The sequence below is a fragment of the Patiria miniata genome, unplaced genomic scaffold (genome assembly GCF_015706575.1).
Source record: "Patiria miniata isolate m_02_andy unplaced genomic scaffold, ASM1570657v1 HiC_scaffold_26, whole genome shotgun sequence".
NCBI lineage: Eukaryota > Metazoa > Echinodermata > Asteroidea > Valvatida > Asterinidae > Patiria > Patiria miniata.
This window is the reverse complement of record NW_024037065.1, coordinates 8,538,589-8,560,021: the sequence shown is the minus strand read 5'-3', so window position 1 is coordinate 8,560,021 and position 21,433 is coordinate 8,538,589. Positions and strand designations below refer to the sequence as shown.

Below are 21,433 nucleotides of genomic sequence, written 5' to 3'. Positions count from 1 at the left end.
TGCTTCTTAAGCGTAAATAAACTACAAATAAAGTCTAGATGTGAATTCATTCAGTTCTACATTTTCGGGTACATGTTCCAAGTATGGCCTTGAAGGTAGTCCACTAAATTGGCCACATTTATGGGGCTAGCCTAGCATGCCTAGTATTTACACTGCTAAATCCCTGGCAGCGCAGGCCAGGCCATCGGCCAAGTAGGAAACAAAAGTTGGCAAAATGAAATGTTCAACTTCAACTTTCAAGCCAAAAATTGACATGGCAAAAATTCAAAACACATTTTCCTTGAGATTGTGTGCCAGGCAGGCATGTTGGACATTATTAGTAGACTAAGGAAACACACGGTGTGAAGGATTATTTTGCATATATTTGGACCACAAGCTGTGAGTGTGGCAGTGTCACAGAGCTGAGATGATAAGGAAAAGTTGTTCGCGAGACGAGATTGCGGTTTCTATACAAATTGATGTCCGGATTCGGAAACAGAAATACTTACAAAACTGGAGCGTTTTGACATGTCCTTTCTATCCATTTTAAATGGTTAATGTAGCCGAAACGTTCAAATAAAATAATCTCTCATATGATCTCCATCAATTGTTCGCAGATTCGTTACAAGTCATCGGCCTAAAAGCGTAAAAAATCTGCCAAAGTTTGACGGTCGAGGGAGGGACCCATTTTCCTCCCTTCCTTCACTTCGTATTTTGCCGTGTCGGATGTGAGGTCATGACCTTCACAATTCACCAATCACGTCAGACGTTTGAAAGCAACAGAAAAATCCACGGTCACCGCAAAGGGCGACCTCTGTTGATGGGCAAAATCTCCGTAGTGGGCGGGTCCTTTATTACTAATAAAACCTTTTTTTCTTCATCTTCAGATACTTTTTTCAGATTAAACCTAGAACCTTTTACATAAGGATGTGGCTTTGGCGTAACAGTTGACGGATTAAAACACGGTAGTTAGTAGCCAACATTTCTTTGACTTTTTTTTTTGGGGGGGGGGAATACGGAGCAACAGGGAGCAGAGGACAAAGTTGCATTTAAATTATCTTCATTTCAAACCTTCACCCATTTTTTGAAAATCAAATCTAACAAAAATGTTTTTTACCACACATTGTTATTAATGAAAAGGAATAAGATATCCCACATAATTTAAAGGGAATATACAACATTTGCAGACATCGAAAAATAAAACTACCAAGTTTTTACGAAATACCTTGCTAGGATGTTGGTAAATGACAGTCTAAAGCATCCTGTAAAATTATGGCACCTGGTGGTGTGAAGTCATTTTCAAGAAAATTGTATTTTTGTGTACATTTCTAACGGTGGTCGGCCGACCACCGTTGGAAAAACCTAACTATTTAGCAACTACTGCTCAAAATTTACCATTTCTTCAGTCCAAATTTTGTTTGTTTATTGGTTACATGTTCATGAACGGGTGCAGGTCAGCTAAACTGGTTCCCTTACCTTACAATTTTTCGGCATCTATAAATGGATCCATTTTACCTTTAGTGGAGTCAGGGAACCAGACTACTTGAACATTTTTGTTTTTTCTTGGTTTTTCCAGCATTTTCGAACACAAAACTTCAAACATGTCAGTGTAACAATATTTTATCTATTATACTAACCCCTCAAAGAGTTCATTTCTGAAAATTACAGGAAAAGCCAATGATGTACATTCCCTTTAATGACCCCACAGTAAAAGCTCCAGAAAAAAAATCATCAGACACTTGCTACATGTAAATGACAAAAACAAGATGAAAATTCTGGCTCGATTCATATGGAAACAACCTTTATTCGTGACATTTCAAAATGGTAGAAACAAAGCAGCTTAACAACAAATACAAAACATGAGGCTGAAAGATACTAATTAACAATTGACTCAAATCCGACAACTGATTTGATTCAATTAACAACTGAAATTGGGCGAGATCAAAGTCAAAGAAAATGATACAGTTGAAGGGTTTCCAGGCAATATTATCTCAAAACTGAAATCAAGTGCCATTTTAAATGGAGCTGCTTTAGGCCCCCCAAAAAAGTCTCCGGTTTCTGGTATGGAGCTTGCCCAAAAAGTGGTGCGGCGACGCAGCTTTTTTTTTTTTTGGCCTGATTTTTTTGCTTCAAATGTGTGTTGATGACTGCAAATGGTGCCCCACTAAACTTAGTGCAAATATATGGGAGTCCAGAGAGGCCACATAAAGCTTATTCTCGACCATAACCCAATCTAAAAACACGTTAAAATTGTGCAGCAGCAGGATTCCAGTCAAACCAGTGAGTTTGGCGGTTTTGAGACATCATCTTTCATTGAAATTTTTTTTTTTCATTTTGCCGACGCGCATGGCTACGGCGACGCGCACGCATACCAGAAACCGGAGACTTTTTTGGGTGGCCTTAGCAAGTGTTAAACAGGTTGTCCCACAAAAAAAACCCTAACAGTCGCATCGGGCATGTTTTCAGAAAAGTGGGGGTAGTATTCAAAATTGGGTCTAATGTATTGCTGAGTAGAATAATTGGTCTTCCATATGCTTTTTAGTTGGTTTCATTAGGATGTTTTGTTCAAAAGATACAGTAATCGCAATACAGGACTTGAAAAACCACTTGGGCCCTTTTTTTTTATATATCAAGTTTACAGATCGAAGCCGGTATATTAAGTCACACATTATTCTTGAACAAGGGAAATAAATCCTTTGTGTGTTTTTCTAACTGTGCTTTTTTTTTTCACTTTCAAAAAAAGTGGTCCAAGACGATTTTCAACCCTTGAGTTCGATGAAGTAAGTGTTTGTACCAATGCATCTAATTGACTGAAATAAAGTTTGTATGGTAAGTTGGTTATCTGACTTTTAAGAGTCAATTTGAAAATATTCCAAAACCCACATGCAATAAATACCTTTATTAATTGGTTTTCGACTATTAGGTTTTGTGTGTGACAATCTTCTGTGACACAAAAATTCAATTACCGGTAAACTTCGTACACCCGGATCGAGGTGTAGCTTCAAGCTAAAGAAAGGGGGGGGGGGGGTGTCGGAGGTGTTAGCTGTCGGGGGTGGGGGAGGGGGGAGGGGGGGGGGTAAGCAAGCATGTGTTGTTTTTTCCCCTGATTTTTCTGTTTTGTGTCTCAAGTTTTTTTTTTTTTTTTGGGGGGGGGGGGTGTTTATCAGAGGCGGATTCAGCTTTGGCTATAAGGGGGGATTTAGCTTGGGGGGGGGGGGGGGGTAAGCAGGCATGCTCTGGTAGTGACAGCCTATGCTTTGGCAAACTGAGAAACACATACATAGGAGACCATTTTGATTGAATAGCATTGATTACATGGATGTGCAAAAGCACCCTCCTCCCCCAAATTTTGCAAAACAGAGAGTTTGTTTTATTGACAGTTGAGCGCTCGACACCACAGTTTTGTCCACATTCACTGAAGAAACTTGGTCATGCCTACGCTGCCCCACACCTCCACCATCTGTGTACAAAGGTTATCCTTTCAGACTTAAGACTTTGAACAATGTCCTCTCGAAGACAACAATAACCTGAAGACCTGATGCCAAGTCCTCAGTAGTTTTCATGTACAAATCCTAGCGGACATGTCAAGAAAACTTTAAGTCCAAATTAAAGCAGGGCAATTAGGTCGGCGTAGGTCCGACCACATGATGTACAAGGTCGTTAAAGTGGTGATACCTTAGTTTTGGTCTGTTATTGCTTTCTACTCATTAGATGTCAAATTATTAGTGATGTATCACATTCACTTTTCCAACAGCAGCTACCCTAACGATCCCCAACCAGCCATGGGATTAGGCATACCACAAATAAACAGAGTCCAACTGTTTATGTGCACAGTTTACCATATGGTGTTGGGATTTGCAAGGATGAAGAAGGTTCCTTGTAAATCACCCTAGGAAGTTAGTGTCAATTCAACCCTCCTATTTACACATACATTCTGTGCCAAGTTGTCCTCTCAGTCAAAATCAATCAAGTGACTGTTTTCAACAGTTCAGAGCTCCCAGCCTACATAAAGCAGGATTGACTGGCTGGGACTAAATGTAACTTGATACAGCTTTGCTTTGACTGTTGGTAATTGATAAGCCAGCTGTGCCCACAACTTGCCTGCTTTGTCTGTTCATGGTCTGTTGACCAAGATTGACTTGTCACAGCTCTTGCTGGACATATGATCCGACTGCTGGTGACTAGCCTTTGTTAAAAGTATAGCAGGGGAAGTGGATGGCCATTTTGACTGTCTGTGACTGTTTAAACAGCAGGTGGGATAAAGTGTCTGATGTAAGTCCGAATTTATGGGATTGCCCAGGAACACAATAGTACGAGTTCTTCATAGTATAGCAAAACCATGGCGTGCACATATACATTGTGTCCTTCACACACTGGCTCTCGCCAAACACCGCCCTCTACTGTTTCTGCGTGGAGTTCATAAAGGCGATACTACATCTGGTAGTAGTTTCACATTTTGAGGGCCACAATGGGCCAGAAAGCTGGCTGCAGACGGTCACAGTTGCGATCAAACTGCATCTGCATCGCTGTCTCCATGCTGTGAATTCTGGCCGTGTGCTTTCCGTAGAGAACCTGCAGGGGACAAAAAATGAGAGACATGTAAAAATGGAATGAATTCAAAAAAAATAACAGTTTCTTTTCTCTCTCAGTCGTTTAATGAGATCGTTCCTAAGCACTTTGTGGTTCAAGGTTAGAGACACTTATTTTCATGTTGCATTCATTCATTCATAAAATACATCTGCAACCCAGAGTTGTAATGACTCGAATCAATGACTCGACTCCAGTCCGACTGGAGTCACAATTTTTGGTGACTCGACTCGACTTGAGTCCCTAAGGGTAAACAGCCCAACTCGACTCGAGTCACTGCGAGCAAATGAATTGACTCGACTCGAGTCCCTCATCAGAAGACTCGACTCGAGCGAAGGCTGATAAGACTCGGGTCCAAAAAAGCAAAACTTTGTGAAACATATTTGCGATGACTTACGGTGCAAAATTTGTGTTCACGTCACTTTGCAAATACAGTGCGGCACAGCGGTCGCTTGTCGTGTACATTCAGACTCCCACATTGTGGTTCTGGAATCCACAAAATACTATCCCGGAACCGGACTTTAAACACATTTTCCAATCTCTTGGATTTGAACGCCAGATAAATTTATGCCCTCCTTTTAAACATTAAAAAGATACATGCCCGATTTTAAATAATATAATCAGAAACAGTTTGGTATTTATGCAATTTAGTTTTGATGTTGTCAGCGATTAGCGAAAAGACCCGAAGCCAAAGCTTCTTGTTAACATACGACTTTATCTTGTGTCTTTATTTGTTATATACCTGTAGTGTTAAAATATTTGTGACTCAAATTGACTAGAGCTAAATATTGGACTCGACTCGACTCGACTACACACTGTGACTCAACATGACTACACACTGTGACTCGACTTGACTCGACTTGACCTTCTTGACCTAACTTGACTCGACTTGAGTCACAAAATTCAGTGACTCGTTACAACTCTGCTGCAACAGTGCAACCTACAATCCTGGCCAAATCTCGCTGGGCCCCCAACCCCCCCGGCCCCCTGTCAATGTTGTCTCTCATTGCGCGGCGTGTGCTCCGTCAGCTGGAGAGAACAACATTGACCGGGGGAAGCGGGGGAGTGGGTGACCGCGGCAGGCTAAGGTAATTTCCAAGTGTCCCAACCATTTTGGCCGGGAAAGTAGGCCATATACATGTACATGTTAGTAAGTGTTACAGGTGTGTAGCTAGTGCCTACATGTATCCTGCTGATTTCAACAGAATTCAAACTGGCAGTACAAGAGGTCTTCGTTCTTACAACAGTTTATCGCTGGATTCAGTACTGAGCAGAGTTACAGTGAAGCAAGTCTCAGCCCGGACAGCCAGACAGACTAAAAATGAGAAAGACTTAACAAGCCAGGCAGGCTTAAAAAATCTGCTGCTGTAATTTGAGTAGTAATCTCATTGATTATACCTTCATGCCTTTTCGTCTGCCTTCGTCTGGTCTTTCTACCGGTGCCCGGCAGTCGCTTTTCTCTTCCGTCCTGACGGGATTGTTTTTCTTCTTTTTGCCTCCACTGGACTTCTTCTCCGCCTCTGCTTTGGCTCGATCTCTCTCCTCTCGGAATTTCTGGGACGTCCGGAAAAACTCCAGCATCTCCTGGCTGATTTCAATCTCCTCACTGTCCTCGTCATCATCATCACTGTCCTCGATTTCCTCATTTAAATATTCACGGTCCCTCCCCCACTTGTCACGATGATGAGTTCTCTGTTGTGATGCACTGTCATGGTAATAGGGGGAGGGGCCTGCATACTGATGAGCTGCTCTCTGGCTGTTCACGTTCCAGTGGGGGTGGAACATGGAAGTCCTTTGCGGGAAATGTTGACTGTGATAGGGATTGGGTGGGAAGTGCGGATAACTGCCGCAATACATGGGCAGTGGGTAACCCGTGGCGGGGTACCGGCTGCAACCATTTTGGTGCATCCTGGCGTAGGTCTGCATCCATGACTGCATAGCTGCGTAGTGTTGCCAAAATCTGGGGAATCAAATAGCATGATTCAAATTTGAAATTAAGTGTTTGGACACTTATAGGAAACTTGAAAAAAAATATTATCCAATCCCCTAAACTGTCTTTTATGCGACCTCAATTTTTTACGCAATGCCGCTTACCTTTATTGTCAAATGATAATGTATACTAGGTGGCACTGATTTTAATACAAACTTTTATGTTCACATTTGTATTATGCCAATATAGGGTGGTAAAAAAAAAACCCAGAATGGCATACTTCCACTACCCTGAAACTCAAACCGCATACATACCAATGCATGGAGAATCTTTTTAGAAGAAAAATTAAACCAAGATCGCCCGATTCGGTCCAGTAGTTTTGTTCTAGAGCCTATTTTGTGAAGCAAGGTGGGGGTCTTTTTTGTCCCCGTGAATTACTAAACCGCGCCTGGGAATTTGACTTGCATTGTAATTCGGGTGTTTCACAATGCAGTGCGCCACCAAGAGTTTGCCGTGGAGAGTCCATTATTCAAGTTTACGGTCGACAAAACATGGCCCATTTGAACGAGTGTCAGTAGACAACGAGCTAATTTTTGTTATAGATTGGGGCATAGCGTTCAGCCGCCTTACAAAAAAACTCTGTATTGATAAAAGGCAAAGAAAAGGGCAAACAGATACTCGAATCATGCTTACAAAACTAATGACTAGAAAAAACTAACAATTTCCAATGTCCCGTGCTGCGAATTTGTCGACCATTTCCCACGATGTACCGGGAAAAATTAGCTCTCCGTGGCAAACTCTTGGTGGCGAACTGCATTGTGAAACGCCCAAATTGATAGAGGGATTGCTATGTAATAATAGACCTATATCACGCTTCCACCATTTTAGTCATGTTCCCTGTATCTAATAACAGTACTGAATGATAATGTTTTAGTGCAAAATTTAGACTATTTTTCCCTCCAGCCTCGTTTTGGTTACATTAATCTGAATGGGAAAAAAAATCAAATGGCTGCAACATGATAATGGTCTATACCCACATGTATGAAAGAAGTGTGCTTCACAAAATAGGCTCTGTAGCAAAAACTACTGGACCGAATCAGGAGATCTTGGTATCATAATTCTTCTAAAAGGATTCTCCATCTATTGGTACAGGTGGTTTGAGCCTCAGGGCAGTGGAAGTGTGCAGATCTGTTTTTGGTGGACCACCATGTAGGCCTATATAAATATATCTGCATTTTGAAGTCACTTTGACGCAGTTGTTCACGATGCATACAGTTACACATACACTGAATTTGAATCAAACTGGACTGCTCTTACTATTTTTCTTTTCTTTTTTTCCTACTTTTGCCTCTTTTTTGTGGCTGGGGAGACATTCTTTTTCGACCCTCTGATTCCCAACCCTCGCTTCACTTCTGATTACAAAAAAAGGCCACTGACGAGCCTTGGCTAAGGTGTTCGTCGATAGTGTCCGTGATGGTATCTAGCGGCTAACATAAACACTAGCCCCTTGCTATGCACTGTACGAAGCGTGCACAGCAACCTCGCGTGGCTACAATATGCAGATCAGTTGGTGAAAGACGAACCAACTGATTGCATAATGTAGCCAGTGAGGTCGGTGCATAGCACGCAGCTTGTGTTAGGCCGAATAACAAAAAAAGAATTCTCGTCCGGGATTTTTGAAAAAAAAGGAGGAAGCGGGGCTTTTTATTTTCTATTTTTAATTTTTTTTCAAGATGGCCGCCATTTTAAAATTTCCTGCAACCGTTGGTGTTCCACTGTTCAAAGACACTTTTAAAATGAAAGACAAGTTGGACAAGAGAACTGAACATATTTTAAGTGTCATTTAGAGTTGTATTGGTATTGGTATTGGTATTTATTTTCCGATGAATTTGTGGACTTTTTCGGTATTTTTTACTGCATTTTTCAAAAATACAAAATAATAAAAAAATCCAGGTGGCCTCCAAAAGGGAAGCGGGCAGGGACGAGAGGCATGTTTTTTTTTTTACTTCCCCTTATCGGCCAGATACATCACGGACACTATCGACGAACGCCTTGACCTAGCTACTGATCTGAACACTGTAAAAAAATAGATAGGCCTACCTGCCAAACTGTGGCTGTTGGTACCATGCATGTTGCTCGTTTTGCTCGTCCGTATATTCATCACTACCATCCCCGTAATTACCTTCAGTGATTTCCATACTTGAGGCTTCACTTAGATCAGGCACTTGGTTGCCGTCCATGTTGCAGCTGCATTAATCAAAACGGAAAGATTTCCATATACGAAGTTCACTAATTGTCCTCTGTATTGACTAACAAGCCCCCAAATAGCAATTTCATGTCATCAAAGTCAATTTGAGCAGTGAGAAAATACAAGCATTTTCTTAGAAAACACTTAGAATTTTTCAGTCCAATCTCATAGGGTTTGTACACAGGGTGTTGAGTGAACTTTGTATATGGAAATCTTTCCATCAAAACTATAACCAGAAAAAAAACGTAGTGGCTATCATTATTATGGCAGTCGTAGCATATTTTCAATGGCTATAAGTATGGTATTGTAAAAACAAAAGAAATTTGCAAAGGTACATGTATGTGACTTACATGTACATGTATACATGAAATTCCAACCAGAGTGCTTTGAAAGATCAATTGGGTAAAAGTTGGACTACCATAGACCTTAAGGTTATTACAAATAGCCGGAATATGCTACATGATGCATTGTCAGACATTTTGCGCTGCACAGAATCGTCGTGCAAACTGTCCCAAGATGCACTGCGCAGCATATCTTCACAGCTTGACCCATAAACGTGGCGTCAATAACAACGCAACTTTCAAGAGTCGCATAAAACACTCAAAATGTTTACGCGACACGTGACAAACGTACAACACAACTTTTGATTTGCTGAGATCACGCACGATACGCTGGTACTCTGAGTCATGTGCGCGCGAAATAGTAGGAGCCGTCCGGGTACCCGACCGTATGATCCCGTGCGCATGTAGGCTATTTCAAGTGTTTTTACGCGACTCTGGAGAGTGGCGTTGTTATTGACCCCACGTTAACTGGTCTACTTCACAGCATACTTCCGATCTATCCAAATGTCAAAGGTACCAGGATGACAAATCCAGGATTTTTTTAGAGAAGTTTTTTTTTTCTTTTTTTCTCCCATGTCATGAGACTAGAGCTGGATATTTCATTACAAGCTAACTTTTAATCTTGTTTTAAATCAAATTCTCCTAAGCTAGTGAAGGTTTGCTGTAATAAGCTAACTTTTAAATATGTTTCAAATCAAATCCTTCTAAACTAGTGAAGGTTTGCGGTAACACTATGTACACGTAGAAATCTCTTTTAGCATGTTTAGTTTTAGATCTCCTATCGCCCGACCATGTCCAAATGTTAAAAATACTTGTCATCAATAGCAGCACTGGTTAATACAGTCACACCATGGCCAGTGTATTGTATAGGCAGTATGAATGCGTTTGCGGAACCGGCCAAACGACCAGCAGTTACTCTGGTGGGTATAGAAAAAAAAAATCAAAGACTTCAAATCTTATATTTGTATGGTGGAATAATGAATAATTTCCAAACAAGTTGCATCTATGGCCATGATTTAATTCCCCTGAACAATCGTGTAGCAGGCCGACAAACATGAAATCACGCTTCCGTGCGCGTTCCATTTTGGCAGTTCGTTAACGGCAAGTGACGGTCGTAGCCTGGTAGGGGATTTATTTTCAAATGTAAGTGAGTATCCTAAAACTAAAACCATTTTTGAAAAGTAGATTGAATAACCTTTCCATCGGTACCAAAGTTTAAGTCCTTGGCGTTTTCGTCTTCCTGAAAACGATAGCTAGTTTTCCGAAATTGCGGAACCGGTCAAATTGCGGAACCGGTCAATTGACTGTAGTACTCGGACTAGACAAGGCTAGACAAACGTAAACATCGCCTATTTTACCTCCCAAATTTCCCTTCTAAATCTACAACACACTACAAAATGTCCAGTATACAAAGCATTCGGCCAAGGAATCTCCTTACCGCTAGTTTGGGATTAGATCCAGGGTCTAAATCTCGACAAACTGATTTCTTCTAACTAAGTTCTAAAACTTCTAATAAACGCGGTTTTCGCGTTCCCTAAACTTCCGGGTATATAGCGCCCTCTGTTGAATGTCGCATATGCGAAATCCATCCCAAAACAACAGGTGTAATCAATTGCAAAGAAAAAGTCAAAATAAATAAATATGAAAAATTAGGAACAGTCGGCCGACCAGCGTTGGAAAAATGCATTTTTTCTTGAAAGGAGCCACGATTTTAAAGGATGCTTTAGACTGTCAGTCCCTAACAATTCAGTACGTGAGGTATTTCGGATAATTTGATCAATTCGTTTTTTGGTGTTTGCAAAATATCTTCCCTTTAAGACATTATTCGCAAGAACACTGCGTCACACCCCCATATTTTTCAAATTCCTCTGGGCTAGGCTACGTGCACATGAAACTGAAGAGACAAGCTGAACTGACACATAACTGTTAAATTCTGAGCAACCGTTCAGATGTATTTTTAAGCAGTACACCGTGACAAAATCTCGAACTGACACATATTAAACTGTTAAATTCTGACTAGCCTTTCTTCAAGTTTCTTGCTTTAAAAAGTTCAGCTAGGCTATTAAAATTTTCAAATGTATTATTTAAGCAGTTCACAAAATCTTGAGCTGTTTTAGGCCTACTGTGAGAATAAACAACGCTTCTGCTGCAGTGTAGTTTCATGCAAGGGAATGAAAGACTGTGTAGCGTGCTTTGCTAAACTGCTCAAAATGGTACTTCCAATATAGGCCTACCGATTTCCCAAATGTAATGTAATGATGAAATTGATAAAAGCCAACAGTAAGATTGCTAGGCTTGTGGCTGCAAATATAATTGTGAAAATCGACTGTTATTCCTAAGAATAAAATTAATAGAGGTGTCCAAAACTACACTTTCAGACGAATTGGTTAAATGAAAGTTTACAAAAAGGTAAAGGGGACGAACCCGTGTTCACAGGAACGGAGTGCCCATCTCTCTTTCGAAGCGATTGGGCCAGACTCAATGTAATGCTGCTGCGGGAGGGGGGAGGGAGGGGTCGCCACACCTCCTCCACTCACGGCGAGTCTGTTACCTTCCCAGCATTGAATAATTGCTGGTACCCATTTAGCAACTGGGTTGAGAGGAGTAATTGAGGTAAAGCGCCTTACTCAACGGCACGTACAGCATGCATGGCTAATATGGCGGCGGGGCTCGCGAACCCACAATCCCACGAAAATGGGGCCTGTGCTCTACCACTAGGCCACACGTGCCCACAAATTAATTAAAGTGAAAAACTCTGATTGAAGACTCTTTACAACCCCTCTCCATCAAAACAATCAGTGGTTAACTTGAAGCACTGAAGTCTATAATTTCAGCGCTGAAATCATCAAAACATTTTATCCAGTAATTATGAGTTAACACAGCAATACTTTTTGTACCAATAACGATCAAGCTTCATTGAAAACCCCACCGGCTTTGATTTTGCAGGATAATTTAGGAAATATTTGTGATTCGTTGACGCCTATAAAAGACGTTTTTATTCCTGAAAATTACAGCAAAAGCAAATGTTGTATGTTCCCTTTTAACATCGATATGGAAACCAGGCAATACCGTTTCATCATCGTAAAATGGGATCAGGGAACCAGACAACAGGAACATAATTGTTTTTCACTGACTCTTTGACGCACATCATCACTGACTCTTTGACGCACAAGACCTTTAGGGACAACTACTACAACCACATTATGACCGGGACCTAGGTGCCGACACCTCCCCGTGACCTCCTAGTCATGATCCCTAGAGGATGTTTCAGGAGGAAACCAACCAAGTACCAAGTAAGTTTTTCTTGGTTTTTGCAGCATCTGCCGAACCGCGACCGTCGGCCTGAAAAGCACCGTCTATTGTCCGAAAGTGTCCATTCTTGTCCGGTTAGAACAGCGCCCCGCCCCCATAGGAAGATGGTACCAGCCCCCCCCCCCTTGATTTTATGGAGGCCAAGTGACTGGAGAAACAGTCATGTCTACATTTCAGCTATAGGATGTGTGCCGAGTGCCCTTTTCACGAACTTTTTACTCCCCCCCCCCCTGATTAAAAATGACCATGCTACACCACTGTTCTACAATAATTACCGACAGCAAGGAAGAGGGTTTTTTTATCTGTATTTCCGCCGGTTCTCCAGAATGTGGAAGTGCGGAGAATCATGAAAGCTTAAGTTTGAAATACATACTTGAACAATGGTGCGATTGGTTAAAATTTGAAGGGATTGACAAACCCTGCTGCAGAAGAAAAAAAATAGCCTGCAAACCAGTAAATGTATACATTCACTGTAATACCGAAAATCCGCAACCTTGAAAAGTTAGAACAAATACTTTCACAATCTCCACAATGTTCACGATATACATCAAAGTAAAGCTTTATTTAACATGATTTACCATCGAACAAAAAACTTGTAGAGAGTCATGGAATACATATGTATTTTGCTGCAGGCAATGAAACGAAAGCATTAAAGGGAATGTACATCATTGGCGTTTGCTGCAATTTTCAGAAATGAACTATTTAAGGGGTTAGTATAATAGATCAAATTTTGTTACACTGACATGTTTGAAGTTTTTTGTTCGAAAATGCTGGAAAAACCAAGAAAAACAAAAACGTTCAAGTAGTCTGGTTCCCTGACTCCACTAAAGATAATTGGATCAATTTATAGATGCTGAAAAATTGTAAGGTAATGGAACCAGTCTAGCTGGCTTGCACCCGTTCATGAATATGTAACCAATAGCAAACAAAATTTGAACTGAATAACAAATGGTTAATTTGGAGCAGTTGTTGCAAAATAGTTAGGTTTTTCCAACGGTGGTCGGCCGACCACCGCTGGAAACGTATACAAAATACCATTTTCTTGAAAATGACTTCACACCAGGTGCCACAATTTTACAGGATGCTTTAGATTGTCATTTACCAACATCCTAGTAAGGTATTTCGTAAAAACTTGGTAGTTTTATTTGTCGATGTTTGCAAATGTTGTATATTCCCTTTAAGACAGAAAAAACTACATGTATTATCACTGTTTCAGTACCACATGACTAAAAAGGTCATTAATTATAAACACATTTCAAAATCGTTTTGACATGCGTAATTTAATATTGCAAAATTTATTTTACAATTTCTCTTGCTACAAAACAAATTAAAACTGTAAAATCTGACGTACAGTCAGTTGCCGTGTCACGCGTAGCTGCTGTATTTTCTCGTCCACACAACTGACAGCAACGCGAGGCCAGCGAACGATGGCCGTAAAAAGGGCTTCAGAAAATTTGCACTTTTCATGGCAAACCACAATCGATCCAAACAAACAAAGTTGTTTTGGGTAGTTAAAGACCTACTCCATACATCCAACAAGGTATTTCTTTTCAAAAAAAAAAAGATTTCGATGCATTTTGACGATATTATTTCACGGACAAATTAATCGCCAACAAATTAGGTCATGAAATTTCCGTGGTTTTTTTTTAGAACAACGAAAGTCTCCCAAGTGTTGAGGTAATCAAACGAAAGAGTGAACCTTCATCTACAAAAAATCTCGTGAATGTGATGTCGTTAATATTTTAAGAATTCGATGTACACCTAATGTTTCCAACAACTTCCATTTTTCACAACGTGAAAAGATCGTCGCCATTGTAAAGCATAGAGCGAGGAACCCAAACACGGTGTGACCTTGTGACCCATACGCCCACTGATTGGTCGAGCTCGAGTATGGCCTGCTTAATATTCATAAGTCATTCATTGCTCCGCGTTAGCACGTGCTATTCACAATGTTTTCAGGCCAACGTACGTCGGCGTACGTACACAAGTACATGTGATTGCAAATCATGAAATCTCGCAAAAGTGTTTCACAGGAAAAAGAAGCGTATACGCTTCTTTTTCATGTGAAACACGTACAGGAGACGTCTAATGTTTGGTCTAAATCGCCGCTTGAAAAATGAAGACTTTTGAGAGATTTCTTTTACTTTCTTTTATCTACTGAGCCTTGCCGTTTCTTTCGGCCTTTTTAAAAAAAATCAAATGTAGACCCAAAAACTATCGTCCCTCGATGTTGTTGATAAAATATATGATTTTGTTTGACAGGCCGTAACAACACTTTACATTGTCAAAAGCAGTTATTCTTGGTATCAAAATAAAGCACACGATTTCAACTTTTTACTTATCTAACCATCTTGGCCAAACAGTGCATGTATCCAGGCACTTTTCGTGTTTTTCTGTATATCTCGATTAAATCTCGTAAAATCTCGCGTACGCTTTTGGGCTATGCGTGCTTGACCTCGGGACAAGAAACTGAGGTCAAACAGGGCTGTGTTCGTGACACGGTCACTGACTGACGTTCACGCATCGGCTCAGGGGCGGATCCATGAATTTTTGCAGGGGGGGGGGGCAGGCCCGTCCGTCAGATTTTGTTTATGTCCGATTGTTGCGGACTCGCGGGCATAATTAGGCATAACAGAATACTGTTGAAAGGAAAATGTAGCTAAACCTATGGTATTATCAAACGGTATTACAAGTAAACTTTTAAAGGAGAAAACAAAATAAATTGGTCATACCTGTGAATTGGAGAAGAGTAGAAAATATGCTTACTGAGCTATCTTCATCCAAGAACAGAATGACGCTCAAAGCGCGCGAAATTCAAAATGAAAATAGAGGGCGCTTTGTCAAATTAAAATAACAAAAGAAGTAGCTACAGTTGGGTGATCTACGTTAACGAAATAAATGAATATGTCAACATGGGATAAACCGAAAATCAAGGGGGGTGGCGAAATATCGCTTACGTTTTAAAGCAACCGTGACAATTATAATTAGTATACAATTGTTACAAAAGGAATTTAGCCAGAGCAGGGCTGCTCTGGCTCAAAACATACAATAACTTGCTAGACATAAAAATAGGAAAATAATGAAAAGCTGCTTTTTTATCCCAAAGTGCTGATTACATATTTACAAGAAATGCTGGTCTATAATAATATACAGGGACCGGCTTTTTTATCCCAAACAAATTGAATTTTCGCATAGGTTCTGCCACCGATCTATCCAAGGGCGCTGGTGATCGACCTTTAATTTCTTTGAGATTTCTTTTAGATAAGCCTGAAAGTTTACAGATGGCTCCGTGCAAAAGTACCCCTTAAAGCTATAGTCCATCATTTGCAGCTATCCGAGAAGTAACTGGCGTAATTATTGTTGAAAAACATACTTGGTTGAAAGATAGTAAGGGGATTTATCCCTGTGAAATTATTCTTTCTGGCAAGCTGTCATCTTGAAGTAATCGACGAAAGAAGGCCTTTCCAACGGTGCTTCTTAAGACGCACCGTAAAAAAATTAAATAAGTATTCGTTTTGTTATTCGGCCGAAGCGCGCGCAAGCATTGGCACGACGCACACGCACGCGCGGTACTGCTGCTATAATTTGTCGGATCAGTACGCGACATCGCGTAGCTAGCTGCAATCGGCTCAGTGAGAACGTGTCTTGGACGCTGAATTCAGGCCCAATTCAAAACATGATTCAGCAACTTTTGATTTGAAATTGAAATCCTAGAATGCTGTTTTTCTCGGCATATACAGCTGAAGCTGAGCTGAAACTTCATCAGGTTAGTTGTTCAGTACCCTTCTTTAGATTTTGAGCACCTTTGTTGCTTCAAACGAACAAGATGCACAAATTACAAGAGAGTTGTGGAGACCTAGACTGGTTCCTGGTCCATCCACTGCGTATTTCGAATGATCCAAAGTTATTTGGGGCGGGGATTAGTCTGGGAGACCATCGCAAGTTAAATTCGAACGTATTCTCGCGCCGCGCTGACGACGCCCGATAACGCTCACGCGAGCTAAGACGCGGTGGCTAATACTAGCTTTTGCTAGTCTTTTTATTCTATATCTATGGTACGCACACACGCTGTGTGTCCCGTCATGTTCCCGTCCACTAGAGATCAGTGGTCCCGTCCACTGATCTCTATATAAAGACTGGATAGCTAATACAGAGCCGCACAATGTACGAATTTGACGCCATATTGGTGAGACCGGCTGGTGATCTACAAAGGACAAGTTGCCGTTTTTATAGACAGCATGATTTCTTTTGTAACGTCGCGGTTCACTTGACTTATATTTTGACCACCACCACTGACCAAGGTTAACTACAGTTTTTCTAATGTCGTGGTTACTAAAATGCCGCAAATATCACTTTTTCGGCGTTTTGAAATAATAATCACTACGGAAATGTGTCCTTTTTAGAACATCATAATATGTGTACGTGACCAAAATGCGCGTCAACTGTTGATACAACGCGCGCGTTACGCGTAGAACGTTCGTATTATACGCGGCCATCTTTGAGAGACCGGGGGCGAATTGGTCAATATGCAAAGTCTACTGTGTGAATGTTGTATGCATATCCGCTATCCAGTCTTTATATAGAGATCAGTGGTCCCGTCCCGTTCACGGGGCCCTCAAACGTGGTAAAAACGCGCCCTCTCTGTTAACGCACGGACGGGACTCCATAGCTAGCGCTACAATGGTTCGACATTTGAGGACCCAAATTTTGTAACACGACCGTTAAGCCCGGTTCATACTCAGCGCGAAAGCGAACGCGAATTTATGACGTCGTGGCAAGTATTCGCGCTGCGAATTCGTAAAAGTTGAACACGTTTCAACTCGGGCGAATTTCGCAGCGAATGTTTCATGACGTCAAATTCGCTTCGCATTCGCTTTCGCGTGAAGTATGAACCTGGCTTTACGCGATAATTACATATAAACTGTAAATGTTCAACTTACATATTCAACTGGTTTTTTTTTCAAACTACATGTATAGGCCTATATATTATCATTTCGTTAAACAAATTTATCTTCAATCAAACTTGACGCACAGTAAAGTTGGAACACGCATGCTGTGTGACGTACCCGCAACTTTTGAATTCACAGTGAATTTTGCAGCACTAATCGCGTCACGTAGGCTTAGAATAGCGACATACGCGGAGTGCGGTATGGACCGTGGCCGTGCGGTATGGTTATGTAGCACGGCTTGTTGCCATGGATCGACCAATCAGGATCGAGGAATCAAGTTTGCTTGAAGATAATATTAATTATCTTGCGAGCGCGAGTGGAACACGCAATAATGTAGTGCGTCTGTGTCCCACATGCCACGAGGCCAAACGCCGAGTGGCATGTGGGACACAGACGCACTACATTTTCCGTGTTCCATGAGCGCGAGCGTGATAACGTATTTATCTTCAAGCAAACTTGACTCACAGTAAAGTTGGAACACGCATACTGTGTGACGCACGTGCAACTTTTGAATTCACAGTTAATTGTGCAGCACTAATCGCGTCACGTAGGCTTAGAATAGCGCAATACGCGGAGTACGGTATGGACCGTGGCCGTGCGGTATGGTTATATGTAGCACGGCTTGTTGCCATGGATCTACCAATCAGGATCGAGGATTCAAGTTTGCTTGAAGATAAGTATATATATATTACCATTTCGTGATGGACAATTCGTCACCGTTTTCACGAAGAGCATTATGTCAAAAATTACCATTTTTTTCGATTTTGTTTTTTTTCTCAAAATTGTTTGCTTTAAAACAATGTACTTAACCATTTTGACATGTTTCTGTAAGCAAAACATCATTAATTTCCAAGTGACATTAATGTCGCAAGGGGCCAAAATTTCGATATATGCATTTTGCGTTTTCACGAAGAGCCACATACATTTTGGCCCTTTGAACGCGTATAAAACCCATTGCACGGAAATACGTAAAAGTAGGTCAAATGAGATTTGCGTTTTCACGAAGAGCCACATATCTTTGTTACATTTTCAGCTGCGCGTGCGTACTCACGCGCGCCTATGGAAATACACATTGAACAGAAAGGGCCAATATGTCAGAAACCTGAATTTGCGTTTTCACGAAGAGCCACATATCTTTACTAATTAATTTTCACTAATTAACTGCTGAATTAAGTCTTATTACTGGGTTCATGTAAACATCCAGCTCACACAGAAAAGTGTGATGGTTTCCTTGCTATTTTTTGCAGTTTTAAAATAGGAGAAACTTCTTTTGCGATTATCTCGAAAACGCTTTTTCTTCAAAATCGACATAATTATGTGGCTCTTCGTGAAAACGGTGACGAATTACACGTTTTAAACTCTGAGGGCGCATTCCGGACAATGTGTGCGCCACGTGCTTAATTGCCCCTCCCATTTTAGTCAAATACAATTGTATGCCAACATTTTCAAACTTGTTACAAATTATATACAAAGAACAACAATCTACACAAAATGACAATTAACCCTCTGCCTTCATACTTCTTGAATACCACCCTCTTTTGATAAATTCAAAAAACAGTGTCGACAAATCAAGAAAAAGATTAAGATAAAAGAGATTTCACCTCACACGGTGCAAACGCAGACTTACTCATTATAATTACAGTTAAACTAGCTATAGCGCTTGACTTGTGCTCTGATCAATTAAACAAGTGCGAGTGCACAATAAGATCTGGCCGTCTTGCCTGAAATTCTTGCATGATATCTATCAAAATGATCCCTGCCAGAGCTTAAAAATGCGACGCCCAAAAATGCGACGCGGATGGCACATATGCAACACCATACTTCAGATGTATACCTAAATTTATAGCGATTTGTGATAAATACCACGTGACTATAACATTACTGCACATATTTTGCCTCCATTAACAAACTGTTCACTTACACTTACACAGTGTACTAGTCTTTGTGTTTACCGAGAATGGTTCATTTGGGAGACATTCCCATAGACTTGTGCACAAAATTTTTCAAACTTAAATGTGCCCTAACCCCATATTCCCTGGTCCTTTTTCCACGAATTTCGGTATGTTTACTAATTAGACCGTGAGCAACAAATATAACCCGATTGCGACAGCAAAAGTTTGCCTCTAAAGGGGGGCTGTGGAATTAGGGAGACGTGAAAATGTCTCCCTAATGACCGATGTCTCCCAGTTGTCGAAGAAATTACGATAACGCGTCTCCCGAATGCTACATATGTAGTTTTAATAATAATAATAATAATAATAATAATAATTACCGGGAAGGGGTAATTTGGGAGACATTCCCATAGACTTGTGCACAACAATTTTCAAACTTAAATGTGCCCAAACCCAATATTCCATTGTCCTTTTTTTCACGAATTTCGGTATTTTTTACTAATTAGACCATGAGCAACAAATATAACCGGATTGCGACAACAAAATTTTGCCTCTAAAGGGGGGCTGTGGAGTTAGGGAGACATGAATGAATGGTCTCCCTAATGACCGATGTCTCCCTATTGTTGAAGAAATTACGATAACGTGTCTCCCTAATGGTACATTTGTACGAATAATATACATCTTTCCGATTTGTTACAAACAATTTGACAATTGATTTTGTTTGCTTTTTTTTTTTATTATTAAAATTTTGTAGTTAAAATGGGGCTTATTTTGGTCAATTTTCGTATACCCAGCACGATATGCGAGAGGGGTACCCCCCCCCCCCAAAAAAGAAACTCCCTATAACCTATACACACACTAGACTATTGTTACCTAACACATCCCCTAGATATATCAGAAATATTCCTGAGATTCTGGTGACACAATTACCAACGCAAAGCAAGGGCGGATCCAGAACACAATTTTTTGGGGGGGGGGCAAAAAAATTTTTGGTACCCCCAAAAGTGGGTCAAAAAAATACGGCGTGGGGTTCGGGGCCCGCTTAAGGGCCCCGAATTTTTTTTGGATTCTAGATGCTCTGTGGTGCGATCTGAGGCAATTTCTGACCACTTTTACCAATGTTTTTCAGGAGGAAAAGATGGTGGTGTACTCATTGCCTGCCTTTATTGCGATGTCACATAAAAAAAATTTGGTTTCGTTTTTTTTTTTTTGGGGGGGGGGGGGCATGGCCCCCTTTGGCCCCCCCCCCCTCTGGATCCGCCCTTGACGCAAAGGGGGGGGGGGCCTCTGTCACATATCGGGCTACATATGAATTTCGGGAACAGACATTATTATGCAAAATAAACGCGCATGCGCATCGATCGAAACAAAACCATTTTATGACCACGGCATGGCATTTGGTCAATATTTTTGGTAAGTTTTTTGGGTCAATCTTCGGGATCAGACAGACCGACCGACCGACCACCAAGTGACATGATGTAGAAGTAGTCTGGTTCCCAGACCAAACGATTTTGACTATCCCTGATGAATCTTAGGTCAGGTAGCCTCAATTATATTACACAAATTGTATTAGAATTTACGTCACGTGCCTAAAACGGGAGGAATTCCTCCTTTTTCCGAAGTCTGCCGAATTCATTTCGTCGTGTCCGTCGTTTCGTCGTGTCTGCCATGTCCGAAGTCTGCCGAATTCATTTCGTCGACAATCGGATAGCGCGCGAGTATTTCCTAGTATAATATAGGTTTATCAACTGCTAATTGCTTATATTAAAAACTTTTAACAACGAGTTGATAATTAATATTCATTGCTTTCATTTAGAAAGCTTGAAATTAACGACGATTTTGTGCATCAAGTACACTCAGATCGTACGAGGGGAGAACTTTTTGCTGTGTCATGTACTATTTTGAATTTGACGACCGTTACCGGGTTTTTCCAAAACTCGGCGTGGTCTCCATTCGGCTCCGCCTGCTAACAGTGCTACTTGGGTGCCTAACTTTGAAGATTCCAGGTCAACATTAGTCAATGTTTTCTTACAGAAATATCAAACTGTATTATCATAATTACTGTATGATATTATAAAGCAAGTGATTTATTTTAAAAATTTATCTGAACATTAAAAGTTATACGTGAAACGAAAACGAGTTCGGAAACGAAGCCGAGCTTTGAAAAAAAGGGCCGTCAATGTCGTCATGTTTAT

At 40.8% G+C, this 21,433-nt stretch overlaps 2 protein-coding genes across 2 annotated transcripts in view; both read right to left on the bottom strand.

Moving 5' to 3' along the window:
• The window catches only part of LOC119733798 (protein diaphanous homolog 2-like), a 54,924-nt gene extending 54,206 nt beyond the window's left edge, over nucleotides 1-718 (bottom strand). Inside the window, exon 1 of the mRNA XM_038207167.1 lies at nucleotides 489-718. Coding sequence (XP_038063095.1) covers nucleotides 489-524 — 36 coding nt within the window. The 5' untranslated portion in view covers nucleotides 525-718. The remainder of the gene's footprint in view (nucleotides 1-488) is intronic.
• A 3,395-nt stretch (nucleotides 719-4,113) lies between these two features.
• Nucleotides 4,114-10,638, bottom strand: LOC119734094 (gem-associated protein 8-like). Its single transcript, XM_038207463.1, has 4 exons — nucleotides 10,524-10,638; nucleotides 8,597-8,743; nucleotides 5,965-6,526; nucleotides 4,114-4,551 (listed from the first exon to the last, which is right to left on the bottom strand). Exons 2-4 carry the CDS (start codon nucleotides 8,734-8,736, stop codon nucleotides 4,429-4,431), a joined length of 825 nt encoding a protein of 274 aa, XP_038063391.1. The 5' UTR covers nucleotides 8,737-8,743; nucleotides 10,524-10,638; the 3' UTR covers nucleotides 4,114-4,428.
• Between the last annotated feature and the right edge of the window lie 10,795 nt (nucleotides 10,639-21,433).